The 15,949-nt window shown below is 45.7% G+C and overlaps 1 protein-coding gene across 1 annotated transcript; it reads left to right on the forward strand.

The window, feature by feature from the left end:
- The first annotated feature begins 317 nt into the window (after nt 1-317).
- On the forward strand, nt 318-1,881 carry FAM181B (family with sequence similarity 181 member B). Its single transcript, XM_066249312.1, is given in 2 exon segments — nt 318-530; nt 532-1,881. Coding segments are annotated over 2 exon segments (1,275 nt in total). The 5' UTR covers nt 318-455; the 3' UTR covers nt 1,732-1,881.
- The last annotated feature ends 14,068 nt before the right edge of the window (nt 1,882-15,949 follow it).

The raw sequence follows: 15,949 nt of genomic DNA on the forward strand, positions 1-15,949 counted from the left end.
GCTTCTCTGCTCAGGGAGCGTCTTCCGTGACAGGGCTTTGGGGTACCGGGCCTAGAATTTGAGGACATCATCCCATCCTCATTTCTTGCTGTTCGAGCTAGCCAAGAGAAACTCTTGGGGCGAAGGGGAGGAAACTAATGGGTTAAAGCGATGAGCTTGAGAAAGCCCTGAAAACTAGAAAAGAGGACCTCCCACTCCACTCCACCCCACCCCACCCCGCCAGGCTAAGTAAGCCCCTCCTCTTCACCACCGGGGCGGTCTCCCCGCGGTCGCTCCTTCCGCCCCTCCCTTACAAGATCTAATGAGCTCCCCCGGGAGGCCGCGCAGCGAGCCTGGGCCGGAGCAAGGAGACTCTGCCGCACGCTCTGCGCCAGGACGGGATCCGGCCTGGGCAGCCGGTGGGAACCGGCCGGGGGCGCACCCGCCGCGCTGCGGACCGCGGGGAAGACGCGGCGATGGCGGTGCAAGCAGCGCTCCTTACCACGCACCCTTTCGTCCCCTTCGGCTTTGGGGGCTCCCCGGACGGGCTGGGGGGGCGCCTTCGGAGCCCTGGACAAGGGATGCTGTTTCGAGGACGATGAAACCGGGATGCCAGCGGGCGCGCTGCTGGCTGGCACTGAGGGCGGGGACGTGCGCGAGGCCACCAGCGACCTACTCAGCTTCATCGACTCGGCGTCCAGCAACATCAAGCTGGCGCTGGACAAGCCGGGCAAGTCGAAACGGAAGGTGAACCACCGCAAGTACCTGCAGAAGCAGATCAAGCGCTGTAGTGGTCTCATGGGCGCCGCGCCACCGGGTCCGCCATCCCCGGGCGCCGCCGACGCTCCCGCCAAACGAGCGCTCGGCACCCCCAGCGCTCAGACCATCGCGGCCCCGGCCCAAGGAAAGGCCGCTCCCCGGCGGGATACGTCGCAGACTGCGGCGGCCGCCAGCCTGCAGAGCCGGAGCCTGGCCGCGCTCTTCGACTCGCTGCGCCACATCCCCGGGGCCGCCGATTGCAACGGGGATTCAGTGACGGCACCCACGGCCAACCTCGGCGGAGAGGGCGCGGGGGGCTCAGGAAGAGAAGCGGCCGGCCCTGCAGGGGGCACGGCTGCCCCCGCCGCCAGGAAGGTCCCTCTCCGTGCCCGAAACCTGCCCCCGTCCTTCTTTACCGAGCCGTCCCGGGCGAGCGGCGGCGGGGGCGGCCCGTCGGGGCCTTGCGCGAGCTTGTGCGACCTGGAGAAGGGATCCGAGACCCTGGAGTTCTTCGAGCTGCTGGGTCCCGACTACGGCGCGGGCGCCGAGGCGGGCGTCTTGCTCACCGCGGAGCCTCTGGAGGTGTTCCCCACGGGAGCCACCGTCCTGCGGGGACCCCCGGAGCTGGAGGCCGGCCTCTTCGAGCCGCCGGCGGCGATGGTGGGAAGCCTACTGTACCCCGAACCGTGGAGCACCCCGGCTTGTCCACCAAGCAAGAAGCCGTCCCTGGCCGCCCCCCGCGGCGGCTCGACCTTGAACGAGCCCTTGCGCCGCCTGTACCCTGTCGCGGCGGACTCCTCCGGCGGGGAGGACGGGCTGGGCCTTCTGGCCTCTTTCGCCCCCTTCTTCTCAGACTGTGCCCTGCCTCCGCCGCCCCACCAGGTGTCCTACGATTACAGCCCGGGCTACGGGCGCACCGCCTACTCCAGCCTGTGGAGACCCGACGGGGTTTGGGAAGGGGCGGCAGGGGAGGAGGGAGGACACCGAGACTGACGCTTGGTCCCCTCCCTCCCGAGAGACTGCTGTGAGGAGCTTCCCCTCCGGGTCTCCCCTAAACCTAAAGAACGATCGAAAAATGCACATCGAGATGAAACGGGATTAAAAGTTTCAATTACTGAAAGAAACTTAAAGAGATGAAGAGGAGTTGGGGGTTGTTTAAATCACAGGCTCAAGTGTTAAAAAAAAAAAAAAAGCAAAAAACGCCGTTGGTAGATTCTTACCTGAACAAATGAACCAAGAAACCGAGACGGGGTTTGGGTAATGGGGTGGGCATGGCAGAAGGGGCAAGAGGTGGCTTCTGTAGCCATCTGTCCCTTCTCCAGCTGTTCAGCGAAAGGTCAGTGTATATTAGTGTAATTGCCCATTAAAACCAGTGCCCTGGTCCCTCCCCTCCCCTCACCTTTGAGTACATCATTAAAGCCTATATTGAAAAGATTGGAGCAGAGGTATGTTATTATTGATTTTGGTGTTCTTAGAGGTCTTCCCGTGTGGTCTCTGCCTTGTTAGGTGAGACTGTTTTTGAAGACATAAGGCCAGTGGTCTTTCACTGATTTCTCTTGTGCTGGTCCTTGGGTGTATGTCTCTGCTTCCCTTTCCATCTCTTTATCCTTCTTCCATCCCTTTCCATTTCAATCAATGCCATTGCTTATTTTTTTCTTTCTCTGGCCTCCCATTCCTCTCTGATAATTTTGCTTCTGTCAGCTTTTCTTGCAAATCTCTTATATAGGAAGCTTAAGATTAGCAAAGCCAGGGTCCGTTTTTCTCCTCTCATTCTTCAACCATGTTGGGTGGGGCAGGATGCACAAGTTATAACCTGTTTGCATCCAAGTTTTCTCATCTGAGAAGGTGAGGATGACAATATTCTTCCTCTTCTCACTTCACAGCTTGTTGGGTTGCTCAGAGAGGAATAGCACAAAATACCTTGAAACCGCTGCAATGCTTGAGTAGTTCTGCAGGTATATGTACTTTATATACATGCATAAATGGCTTCCTCGTGGGAGCCATTAGAATTGTGTTTTGTGCCCGTTTATGGCCCATCTATTTGCCTGGTGATTGCCCTTTCTTTGTAAACTGTGCTCCCTCCCTCCCCCTGCTCTCCTGTCCCATTTCTCCCTCTGTTCATTTCTGCCTCCCTGTGCTTCCTAATGCCCTCTACCCATACTCTCTCCAGTGGAAAGAACGATGAAGGATGCGAAGTTCCCTATACAGTAAGTTTGATGAATAGAATCTGAAAGGGCCCCAGAGAGAGGAGGCTGATTTGTTATTTGAGAGAGATTTGGGAAAAGTCAGAGAAATGTTTTACCCAGCCATGAAGTGGCAGAGAGGACACAGAGCATCACCAGGATGGTTGAGGGGCAGAGGAGGGAACACTGGGTAGAAAGTAAGCAGCTGGAGAAGAAAAAAGAGCCCTTCAGTTCTGTAGACCTGCAGATGAAAATGCGGGAAGAGATCAACAGCCAGAAAATAGAAGATGCTGCCTGTTGATTATGTTGCAAAAGAGAGCTGACTCTGTTCAAGGTAGCCAAGATAGAGTATCTGTAAACATCTGTGGCCCTGGCTGGTTGGCTCAGTGGTAGAGTGTTGGCCTAGCGTTTGGATGTCCCAGGTTTGATTCCTGGTTAGGGTACACAGAAGAAGCAACCATCTGCTTCCCCACCCTTCCTCCTCTCCCTTCTCTCTATCTCTCTCTTCCCCTCCCGAAGCCATGGCTCCATTGGAGCAAATTGGCCTAGGGCCCTGGTCAGCAAACCGTGGCTCGCGAGCCAGATGCAGCTCTTTGGCCCCTTGAGTGTGGCTCTTCCACGAAATACCACATGCGGGTGCTACCTCGATAAGGAATGTATCTACCTATATAGTTTAATTTTAAAAAATTTGGCTCTCAAAAGAAATTTCAATCGTTTTACTGTTGATATTTGGCTCTGTTGACTAATGAGTTTGCCGACCACTGGCCTAGGGTGCTGAGGATGGCTCCATGGCTTTGCCTCAGGTGCTAAAATAGCTCAGTTGCTGAGCAACAGAGCAATGTCCCAGATGGGTAGAGCATTGCCCAGTAGAGTTCTTGCTAGGTGGATTCTGGTGAGGGTGCATGTGGGAGTCTAGTCTGTCTCTCTGCCTCTCCACTTCTCACTTAAAAAAATAAAAAGAACATGTGAGAAAGTGAAAATCTCAATGTTACTACAGAAGATTTAAAAATTCTGGTCAATGTTTCCACAAATCAGAAGTACTGCAGTATTTTCAGAAAGGCATTTTGGGTGGGGAAAAGCATTTGGTATCAAGCCATGGTATACAATTTAAAATGCTATCACTAAATCACTTTCTTCCAAAGGAAATATTTCTTAAGAAAGCACCATAGGTAAATATAGCAGTGAACCTTATTAACAATAAAAAGAACTCTTACAACTCCAGAAAATTGATGCCTAAAGAATTTCTTTCAAAGTGGTGAAGTAGATAATTCCACTGTGTTGGCAGAATATTATTCAACAATCATTTAATTTATCAATATTACCATATTTGGTGATGAGTACCATCCAGGACAGAATTGCACAGGAGGAAAACAGCCCTGTGACAATAAGAAAGCTATAATATCACCACAGTGTTTCTTAATTTCCTCTTCTTTTCTAGTTTAGTAAAACAAGGTATTTTTCTCCCAGCATCTTGCTTGCCATGCCTGTCATTAACAATGATAATGCCAGCACCGTTTTTTCATGTGCTAGCACTGAGCTAAGCACCAACTCATTGGGTCTCGTAACAACTCTGTGAGGTAGGATTGTTCTCCCTATTTAGAAAGTGAGTCTCAGACAGGTGAATTAACTTGCTAAAACCAAGTAGTAGGTTCAAGATCAGGATTTACAAGTGTCCTAACACCAAGACCTGCCTGTTACTTGTGAGGCTCTGCTGTGTTTTGTGAGTGTATGGTTCCATGTTCCCTGCATCATGCCACCATAGGGCTTCTCAACCTCACTATTATTGACATTTTGGGCAGGATAAGTCTTTGCTCTGGGGGCTGTCCAGTGACTAGTAAAATGCTTAGCAGCATCTCTGGTCTCTATCTGCTAGATACCAATAGCATTTCCCTAGTTGTGGCAATCAAGAATATCCCTATTACCACATATTCATAGGGGACAAAATTGCTGCTGATTGAGAACCACTCTGCTAGAAGAATATATAAGCAGCATCTGTGAGGTATTGGGAACACTGACATACATGAGCTCATTAAATTCATACCAAGGCTTGTGCTTAGGTATTATTATTTTTATTATATAGGTGAAAAGTAAGAAGGACAAGGGGAAGGGCTAAATTAATCCCCTTGGCTACACCTCATCTCTGCTTCTTTACCAGCCATGGACCAACTTTTTACCTGTATTAATATGCAGTCTTTCCATTGGCAAAATTGGATAACTACCACAAACTATCACAAAGGGTTATCATGAGTAGTTGGAATAGCGTATATATAAATCCCCACCAAGAGGGAGAGGGTGGTTCTTAGTCTCAGGCAGTCAAGGCTTTACTTTATGTCAAGGTTCCAAACCACCCTGTTATCCAGGATGGAAAGAATGTGTTCAGCCCCTCTGCAGCCTCCCAATTGCCCCATCTCTGATGCCTCTTCTCCCCACATTGCCTTTCAGTCTGAGCACATGTGTGTCTGACATGCCACCTACCACAGTACAGTTAGTGCCCACTAATAACAGTCCTGCCAAGGGCTCAAGGTCCTCTTGCCTCCTCTCACATGTCATTTTCTACTGCAGCCTGTTAGAAAGTATTTTTGCATCTTGTTTAGCCACAGACTTGTCCATAGACAATTCTTGTTAAGTGAAATGGTAGACACTTTTCAAGACTAGAAATGTGTTGTAATAGGCTTGTAATTGTATAGCTTCAAACAGGTGGGGGATCTTAGCCTTACTGGTAATTACACTGTATGCTGCATATTCATGATTCCCCTGCTCAGCTGGGCATCCCTTAGTGCCTGGAATGTGTTTTAGTGTCTTCTTGCATCCTTTAATGGTTATCACAAGCCTTTGTTCATGTCCATTCAAGCCTCCACCATTCCTCTTCCTCACTCCACATCCTGACAATATGGAGAACAGCTGTTGTAGCCCCCTCTGCCCCCATTTCCCAGCCCCACTTTCACACAGGAACTTTCCTTCCAGTGCAGGACCTTCTGCCTGCACAGCTCAACATCCTGCCCCTCCCACCTCACAAGGACAAGAGACTGCTCCTTCAATTATCCGAGGTCTCCTCTACCTCCAGGCTCACCCCCACTTTTTCCTCTCATCTTAGAGATAAGCCTTTCGAATGGTTTAAAAATAGAAAGAGGAGGAATTAAAAAAATGCAAAACTTGCTCAAGTCTGCTTCTCTTTTTTAGATAATACTCTGTCTTCTCTTTAGAACTGAGTCTCTCAGGAAGAGAACCAACACATTTCTGCCTCCATCTCAACTGCTATTTTAAGCTTTGACTATTTTGAGTCTTAGGGTGGCCAACTCTCCTAGGTTGTCTATGATGGTTTCAGTTTTATCATGGAAAGTTTCACATACCAAGAAACACCCTAGTTCCAGGCAAACTGGGACAGTTAGTCACCGGTTTTATTAAGTCTCTCCTGAGGGCAGGTGCTATGCTAAGTGGTGGGATATGATGATGGGGAAGATGGACATGGACATATGCAGGGTCCCTGCTCAACAGAGCTAGCTTCTGGTTAGCTTCAGGCAACAGCAGTAGTGTATGAGAGAAGGACAAGAGAGTGGCCGTATGCCCTGTGGAAAAGAGAGGGCCGGACAAAACGGCCACTGGCAGAAATTTGATGTGGGTCAGGATGGGCAAAATTGTGGCGGGGACCCACTCCTGCAGTCATGGAAGACATTGCTAATTCAACAGGGTACTCTTGCTTTCTGAGCCTGAATCTAGGTCTATTTGCCACCATTTCCTAGGTTAAAACTTGTTTTCTATCTGATATTTATTTGGTCAATGTCTGAGAACTGATCCAATGCTGGGAGACTGACTCACTCTCCAAGTTCCCAAGTATAAACCATATGTCCTCTTGCTAATATGTAACAAACAAACAAAACCATAAACATAAATCAATTCATACCTGCCCAGGAGAATTCTTAGTATTGTATTGGATCCTGTCTACCTACACAGAAGACATGAAAATCAGAACAGCGTGCAGTGAGCAGAAGAAATAGTATAACTTGTAAGAACAACTCCACAATTTGGGGACAACTATGGCTAGACTTCTTTTAAGTGCAGTTAATTGCTCAAGCAGCTACTGCCTTATTTGTATAAAGTCTTAGTATCTCTCCCCCTAGAGTCATCCCCTTTTCCCAGAGGGGTTGCCAGAACCCTGGAAGCTTCTCCAATCCCAAAGACATATGGTCCAAAAAAAGGACCCAGGCCAGCTTTACCATTCAAGTTTGTCTAGAACTGAGGTCTGATAAGTCTGCTACTGTCATTGCTAGTCATGCAACCCATGATAACAGAGTTGTACAGGTTGTACACAATGTGGAGCCTGCACAGCCAAGGAGATCTGTCAAAACCGAAATTCATCCTATACCAAGCAGTGCACACAGGGAGGGGATGTCTTAGTTTTAAAATTTGCACAAAGGCACAGTATAGGCAGCTGTGACCCTGAGGGTCACCAGTGAAAACTGGTTCTACTCAGAAGAATAAACATACTGAAGCAATGGCTCCCATTTGCTGAGAAGGCCTCATGTACATGGTGTGAAAATGCTTTCCTCTCTCAGGACGAGGGCCCAGGAGCACTCGTCAGGACTGGTTCTGGCACTTGTCACCTCAGGGACACAGCATCACCAATACTCCCCTTCCTCTCTTTCTAAGATCTACCTGAGTCATCAGCTTTTTCTCTAAACTCTATCCCTAAACTATAGGTATTATGGGCTAAGTGCTTGCGTCTTCCCAAAATTCATATATTGAAGCCCTAACCCTCAACGTGATGGTATTTGGAGGTGAGGCTTTTGGGAGGTGATTAGGTCATGAGGGTGGAGCTCTCATGAATGACATTAGTGCCCTTATAAGAGGCTAGAGAGCTAGCTCAGTCTTTCTGCTGGGTGAGGACACAGAAAGAAGACTTCCATCTGTAAACTTGGAAGAGGGTCCTCACCCAGAACCTAGCCATGTTGGCACCCCAATCTTAGACTTGGAGAAACATGAGATATCTTGTCTGTTGTTTAAGACTTGTGGTAATTGCTGAATTAAGAGAATGGGGCTCCTTTTAAAGGAGGCTCCCTCATGTTCTAATTTATTTCCTATTCTTGACGATCCTAGTCTAGGTGGCAACTTTTGTTACTAGACAAAAACTATCTACCTTCTGATGGAGGCCTCTGTGGGTGGGTCCTGCCTACTTTAGTTTGGTGGTCTGAATGTTGCAAGCATCTTGGACCCACCCACACAGACAGAACTGACTGTTAATTCCTTTTAACAGTGTTATCTTGGCAGATTACTGCACCAGAGCCTCAGTTATCTCTTTTGTCCAATGGCAATAGTGATATCACATGGGGTTGTGACTGCATTCGATGACATGTATGGAGATCCCAGCAATACATAGAGACCCTTATAGTATTATTATCATGATTGCCCAAAAAGGCCTCAGCAGAGAGCAGGAAAAGAGTCCCGGACTTCCTGGTCCCCTCTCTTCTCTGCATCCAGGGAAGAAGGGCTTTGGATGTCCCAGGATTTTAATCTCAGGATTTAAAAGGTCACTGGAAGCTCTGGCACTGAAACGCCCCATTCCTCCACAATGATTCGGAATCCGTGACTAACCAGCCCCTTCACCGTTCAGTTAGGAGCACTGGCGGAGGGAGCCTCTACTGCAGAGGACAAAACAAAGCCCTGCACAAAGGCCGTGGGCCGCCTGGGCCACAGCGGAGCTGCTCCCAGCGTGCTCTGCCTCTGCGTGGCTGGGCCTTCTGGGGAGCAGGCCTGCAGGGTCCCAAGACACTGAGTCGGAGCCCAGGGTGCAGAGTGCTGCCTGGAATCCAATCTCTTAATCAATTCTGCCCATAGCAACAGGATTTCAATGCATGGTAGGGGATAAAGTGGCCCGGAGAAACTTGGGACACATTTGAACTGGAGGCCCGAACTCGGACAGAATCTGAATCACCTTGGCACAGGCCCGGGGCATAGGCTGCTGCCAGAACGTTGTAAGAAAGCCATTCTCCACAAAGCCAGTCCACACAATGGCACGAGGAAGCAGGAAGCTCTGCAGCGTGACTTTAATGACTGTCCTTGCTCTGAGCAAGGCCACAAATCACAGGGAAGGCCTGAGGATTGCTCCTGTATGTTGTCATACACCAGCTACCCCAAGAGTGAGCTGGAAAATGGACAGACAATTAGAGCTGCAGCAGCGGCGACCCTGGACCCGGCATTGCCACACTGCACTGCCTTCTCCTAGTAATGCCATTGGTAGGGTCATGGAACCTTCCTAAGTGTTGGCTTTCTCATCTGGATATTGGGAATAATAATATTCCCGGAGTTTCAGGGTTAGTATGAGGAGCAGAAATCACGTATATACTACTGCCAATGGCCAGAGGCATAGCAGACACCCAGGCAGTGGTCTGTGTCCTTATTTCTAAGCCATGTAACCAACTCTGCTATTTACAAGTAGTGGGTAAGTCAGTCACTTGACCATTTTTGAGAATCAGTGTTATCATGTATCAGATATGGGCCTTGTTGTCTCTGCATAGTGGTCGTGAGAGGAACTGAAATGTAAACAGCTCCTGCATAGCGTCTGGCGCTTGCAAGGCTATAGCAAATATCAGTGAAACTGAAAACCATGCGGCTTGGGAAAGCAGGTCCCTCTTTAGCTGTGAATTTCTTTCCATCTTATATGGAGTCTGTGGCAGTTCACAGTCTCATTGGTTACTTAATGGTTTCCAGTTCTCAGTTGATACTTGCAGCTGTCTTTCAGGTCAGTTTGATATAGTTTCTTCTGACTGAGATTTTCATTTTCTTTTGGCTCAGGTAAAAGTTTCAAACATAAAAGCAAATCATAGACTTTTAGAATAGGTCTCACCTTTGAGAGCAGAATGGTCCTTGGTTGTGGCTGTTTTTCAGTATCACCTCCAGTGGGGGGGCTCTTGGAAAACAGTCCCAGCTCCACCCCCCCCTACACCCCCCCACCCCGCCCGCCGCCTGGCCCCCATGCAGTGGCTGGTGCCATTGGGCTGGTGAAAGCCCAGCTTAAAAACCACCGCTCTGTGCCACATGCTTGGTACAGGGTCCTAGGAAGACTGGCTGCTTGTTCCTCTGTTATGATCTCTTTTGTCTTTCTCCCCCCCCCCCCATAGTTGCCAAAATGTACAACTAGAGCATGTGAAAGGCAGGGCTAATCTTGACATCAGCCAAAATCACAGGATTATATTTGATGGGAGCAGAGGAATAAGTTCTTTCCTACACATTTAAAAAGAATTTAAATGTTCATACTCTGAGGCCACAAGTGGAGAAAATCAGTCCTTTTGGCCAATAAAAATATTTGATGTTGACATTTAAAAGCCTATTTTAAGAGGAAATTTGAAAATGTAAATTATAGCCTAGTTCTGCCAAAATGGTCAGGCTGCCCAAGCCTCAGTTTTTTTCCCCCCCTATTCAAATGAATGTACTGATGACAGTTTTTGTCCCGCTTACTTGATTGTGCCCTTGAGGCTCAAGGAAGGCAAAGCATGGTCAGGGTTATACAGAAAGCAAAGCTCAGAACAATGCGAAGGATCTTGAGTTTGCACCTACCGTAGCTTGCCTCTGACATCAGGCAAGTTAGTTTCCATTTTGGTCCCTTATTTTTTCCACCTGCAAGGAGGGACTATTCATGCCTAATGCGGGGATGCCATGGGGACAAAAGTACAGAGGTTTTGTGAAAGAACTTGAAAAAGCAGGAAATGTGTATTGTATTAACTTACAATAGTACTATAGTCTCCATTTCACAGATGGCGAAATGGAGTCTATGTGAGGCTATGTCCCGCTGAGCATTCCGGGCAGAGCTGGGGCTCTGGCCAGGCTCTGTGTGTGCAGTGTCTCTGCCTCCAGTGGACATCCCTCATGCTCTGTTAAACAGCGCTGACTTCTGTTTTTTCTGGGTTGCTAATCTTCCTGAGGGGGAGGCAGACCCAGACTCACTCCTTGGGTGAGGCCAGGAAGAATAGGGCTATTTATATTGCTGCTCAGAAAACTGGAAAATCCTTTTATCCCGCTCCACTGAAAAGCAACGCAAATCAGAATTTGAGCAATACAAAGACCTAAAGAGCCATCTAGTGGTTTCATGTGAGAATGACTTCATTTTTTGTGGGTCACTTCATTGGCATAGAGCTAATAGGAATGGATTTGCTTTCTTCCTCTTTTAAATTTGTGCCCCTCTAGCAACCACCAAACGGAGATTAATGTAACTGTCTATCTTGTCTGCTTTTAAAATGGACTTCAAAAGGATGCAATATGCAAACCAGGAACCTCTGCAGGCCTGAACTGCTACAAAAGTCAGGGCTTCCACTCTTCGCTCTTGGATTGCATTTAGAAAGGTCCATGTGACTGATTTTTAAGTGATAGAATGTGAATTAAAGTGATATGTTTCACTTGTGAGTTGGGTACTTAAAACTTCCGTCATGTGATTCTCCATGCTTTTTCTCCTTTTGTGGTTTGACACAGGTGAGCCTGGCAGTCTTCGGATTCACGCGGCGAAGGTGGAGCCAAAAGATGGGAGGAATCTGGGTTTCCATGTCCTCATTTAGAGGAGAGCATCTGTCAACAAAGAAAACTTCTCTGGAGTTTACGTTAGCAAGAAAGGAACTTCTATCATGTAAGAATCATTACACATCTTTGTGTTTGTTTGTTACAGAAGTTAAGAGTTAGCCTAACCAATACAGGTGTGGGCTGTGGCTAATCAGATGAACAGTGAGAATTAGAATCAGTGAAACACTACCTTCAGGGCTTGCTGCTTATATAGGACTCTTTCTAAGGCCCAGGGTGTGTGTGTGTATGAGTGATCAGTCCCTTAGCAATGTGTTCCTATAGCTATGTTTTATAAACTTTGCAAAAGTAAGATACTTTTATTATTTTTAAATTAAGTTTATTGAGGTAACATTGGTTAATAACATTATATAAATTTCAGTTGTAAAACATACTGTATACTCTATTGGCATCCTAACCACCAAAAGTCTAGTTTCCTTCCATTGCCATATATTTGACCCCTTTACCCAGTCTGCTTTGTCTACAACCCTGTTTCCTTCGGGTAACCACCATTCTGCTGTCTATAAAAAGTATCGACAACTGGTTAGAGTGTCTGTCTCCTTCCTCTTCAGCTGCCACACCATCACACTTTACTTTGTGTTGGATGCTATTGGAGAGGCCATGGGAATTTTTTATATCCGGCTAATGGGAAGTTAAGTGGGGATACATTTTGTTTAAATTTAGTGGATATATTTATGTGGTTTTGTATCTCTTCCATAAGAGATAGTTATTGCTAGCTGTTCAGTGTAGGAAAGGTTTTTAGGAATCCTTATACACTCTGTACAGCCGATAAAAGGAGGTGCAGGGTCAGAGGTTGCACTGTGGTAGAACCCAATCATAAGTGACTGGTCCAGGGAAAATGTGAGCAGTAGGGGGGGAAACAGGGCTTGAAATGCATGTTGTCAGAGGGCAGTCTGTAGAAATTTCTGGTAATCCATTACATGTGTAAAATTATCAGCAAGAGCAGTTCTTACTGATGCTTTGTCAAAATTGAATTTTTCTCCTGTCAGAAATACATTTAGTAATTTTTAAATACATATATATATATATATAATTTTAAAAACAGCTTACATTTCCTCTTTTTTTGATGGAAATAGCTTAATGTATAAAATTTTAATATAATACTTAAACTTTGCTTCCAAAAGATATTTTGGGACATTTCAATAAAGGAGAAATTATGGCCTTATGATTTGATTTCATTTTGACAAATTTAAATTTAATTATTTTAAAAGAAATAAGAGAAAGAATAGGTAAAGGTAATAGAATATTAATCAAAAGCAATAAATAAGATGAAGAAAATAATAAAAATTATTTTGATTCAAGAAGTGAATCGAGCCTGACTGGTGGTGGCACAGTGGATGGAGCATTGACCTGGGACACTGAAGTCCCCGGTTCAAAACCCAGAGGTCACTAGCTTAAGTGTGGGTTCATCCAGCTTGAGCACAGGCTCACCAGCTAAGCTTGGGGTTGTCAGCTTGAGTGTGGGATCTTCGATGGGATCCTATGGTTGCTGGCTTGAGCAACGGGTCACTGGCTCATCTGGAGCCTCTCCCCAAAGGCATATATGTATAGCAATCAATGAACAAGTAAAGTGCCACAACTACTAGTTGATGCTTCTTATCTCTCTTCCTTACTCTCTCTCTCTCACCAACACACACACACACATACAAAAACATGGAAAAACTGGATAGCTACCTGCAAAAAAAATGAAACTAGACCACCAACTTACACCATTCACAAAAATAAACTCAAAATGGATAAAAGATTTAAATGTAAGCCGTAAAACCATAAGCATCTTAGAAGAAAACATAGGCAGTAAGCTCTCTGACATCTCTCGCAGCAATATATCATATTTGCCGATTTATCTCCACAGGTAAGTGAAATAAAAGACAGGATAAACAAATGGGATTATATCAAACTAAAAAGCTTTTGCACAGCTAAAGACAATAAGAACAGAATGAAAAGACAAACTACACAATGGGAGAACATATTTGACAATACATCTGATAAGGGGTTATTAACCAAAACTTATAAAGAACTTGTAAAACTCAATACCAGGAAGACAAACAATCCAATCCAAAAATGGGCAAAAGAAATGAATAGACACTTCTCCAAAGAGGACATACAGATGGCCAATAGGCATATAAAAAATGCTCAACATCACTAATCATTAGAGAAATGCAAATTAAAACCACAATGAGATATCACCTCACACCAGTCAGAATGGCACTCATCAATAAAACAACACAGAATAAATGCTGGCGAGGATGTGGAGAAAAGGGAACCCTCCTGCACTGCTGGTGGGAATGTAGACTGGTGCAGCCACTGTGGAAAACAGTATGGAGATTCCTCAAAAAATTAAGAATCGAACTGCCTTTTGACCCAGCTATCCCACTGTTAGGAATATACCCCAAGAACACCATAGCACTGTTTCAAAAGACGAAATGCACCCCCATGTTTGTGGCAGCATTATTCACAATAGCAAAGATCTGGAAACAGCCCAAGTGTCCATCAGTGGATGAGTGGATTAAAAAGCTTTGGTACATATATACTATGAAATACTACTCAGCCATAAGAAATGATGACATCAGATCATTTACAACAACATGGATGGACCTTGATAACATTATACTGAGCAAAATAAGTAAATCAGAAAGAACTAAGAACTATATGATTCAATACATAGGTGGGACATTAAAATGAGACTCAGAGACATGGACAAGAGTGGTGGTTACGGGGTGGGGGGAGGAGAGGGAGGGGGTTGGAGGAGGGGAGGGGCACAAAGAAAACCAGTTAGAAGGTGACAGAAGACAGTTGGACTTTGGGTGATGGGAATGCAGCATAATCAAATGTCAAAATAACCTGGAGATGTTCTCTCTGAACATATATACCCTGATTTATTAATGTCACCCCATTAAAATTAATAATAAAAAAACCCCAGTGAATTGCACAAAAATTTTTCCGATCATAACTAAGGCAGTTTTAAGCCACCAAAGGCAATGATTTATCACAGCTGCAATAGAAAACTTATATAGCCAATGGGGCTTGCAATATGTTTCAACACACCCTCTGGGTGACTGATGCACCTGGGGTTTATGAACTACTGCACATGCTTACTGGCCACACAGTACTGCACTTGTGGGTTTCCATGGCTGTCTCTGGGTTGCTTGAGAGTAGGGTCTGTGACTTTGTTCTATGTTATTCCCCTGCCCTCTTCCCACACACCACCTGTCATCCTGTGCACTCCCTGTCACAAAGGTGCAGCTTGTCTTTACTCACTGCTACTGCCGGCTGAGGAACTGAACATGGACTTCATTTTGGGGTCCAGGACCCTAGTGACGTTACCATTGTGCAACACTGGGGGTGGGGGAAATTGAGATCTATAATATGAATATGTTTAATCATGGCAAGAAAGACTCAGTAAAAATTAGTCTTACATGCTTGGACCTAAAGTGATTAAGTCATGAATCACTGCAGCCATCTGCCCATTAAAAGGGAGGCAGAAGATACTTGGTGCCCCCACTCCCCAAGACAGTGGTCTCCATGTACTTTTGACAGAAATGATTTCATTCTGGAGTCTACTTTAATGAGCTTTTAATCCTCTAATTAAATCACTCTTCTGGGTTATCCAAATACATGTTCTGGAATTAAATAGTCTATAAGATTTTCTTCTAATGAATCCCACTGGGATCTAATGGAAGCCAAATAGTCCCCTTAATTGGTGTGTTCTACATGAGGAGGCTTAAGCCAACTGCCAAGATTGGAGTGTCCTCGCTCTAAGTGCTTCAGCCCTTGATTTTTGGCAGTTAATAATACTCAGACAGATGGGAGCTGGGCCCTTTGCCGCTGTGACTTCTGTACCTGCAAAAAGAGGAAAAATGCATGCTCAAATAAAGTATATTAATTAGCTCTCCAGAAAGTCACTTTAGGAATTAAACAAATTTTGTTTCTAATATGTGAGCCACTATGATATAACTCTGGGTCATTTATGGACAGACTACTTTGCATAAGAGTGTAACATTTGTAAGATACTTAAGCTGCTTCCAGTACTTGGTTTGTACACCTTACTCCTTGTCTCAGGTCTCGTTCTAACACCAGCTCCTGTCCAGTGATCTTTGTCCTCCACTACAAGGGGCATATGGTGTCATGGAAAGACTATAGGTTTTGAAGAGGCATTTAATTTGTACTCCCTTCCACTAATAGTTATTTTTAGGATGGTGTATAAATTCCTTAACTTTCCTAAGCTCAATCTCCTGAGCTATGCAAAATAGTGGTATTGTGAAGATACAAGCTGCTATGCTAGGCAATACATATTAAGTAAAAAATATCATCATTTCTTTGTTTTCCTCTAAGCACATGAGTCACATCTCTACCTAGTGTTTACTTCATTCTGCCTTCTATTATAGTCAATTTTAAAATTAGTGTATGTAGGCTAGGTTCTGGTAACAAAAAGATCAACATACATAGTGTTTCAACACAATAGATGT

Source organism: Saccopteryx bilineata, chromosome 1 (assembly GCF_036850765.1).
Source record: "Saccopteryx bilineata isolate mSacBil1 chromosome 1, mSacBil1_pri_phased_curated, whole genome shotgun sequence".
NCBI lineage: Eukaryota > Metazoa > Chordata > Mammalia > Chiroptera > Emballonuridae > Saccopteryx > Saccopteryx bilineata.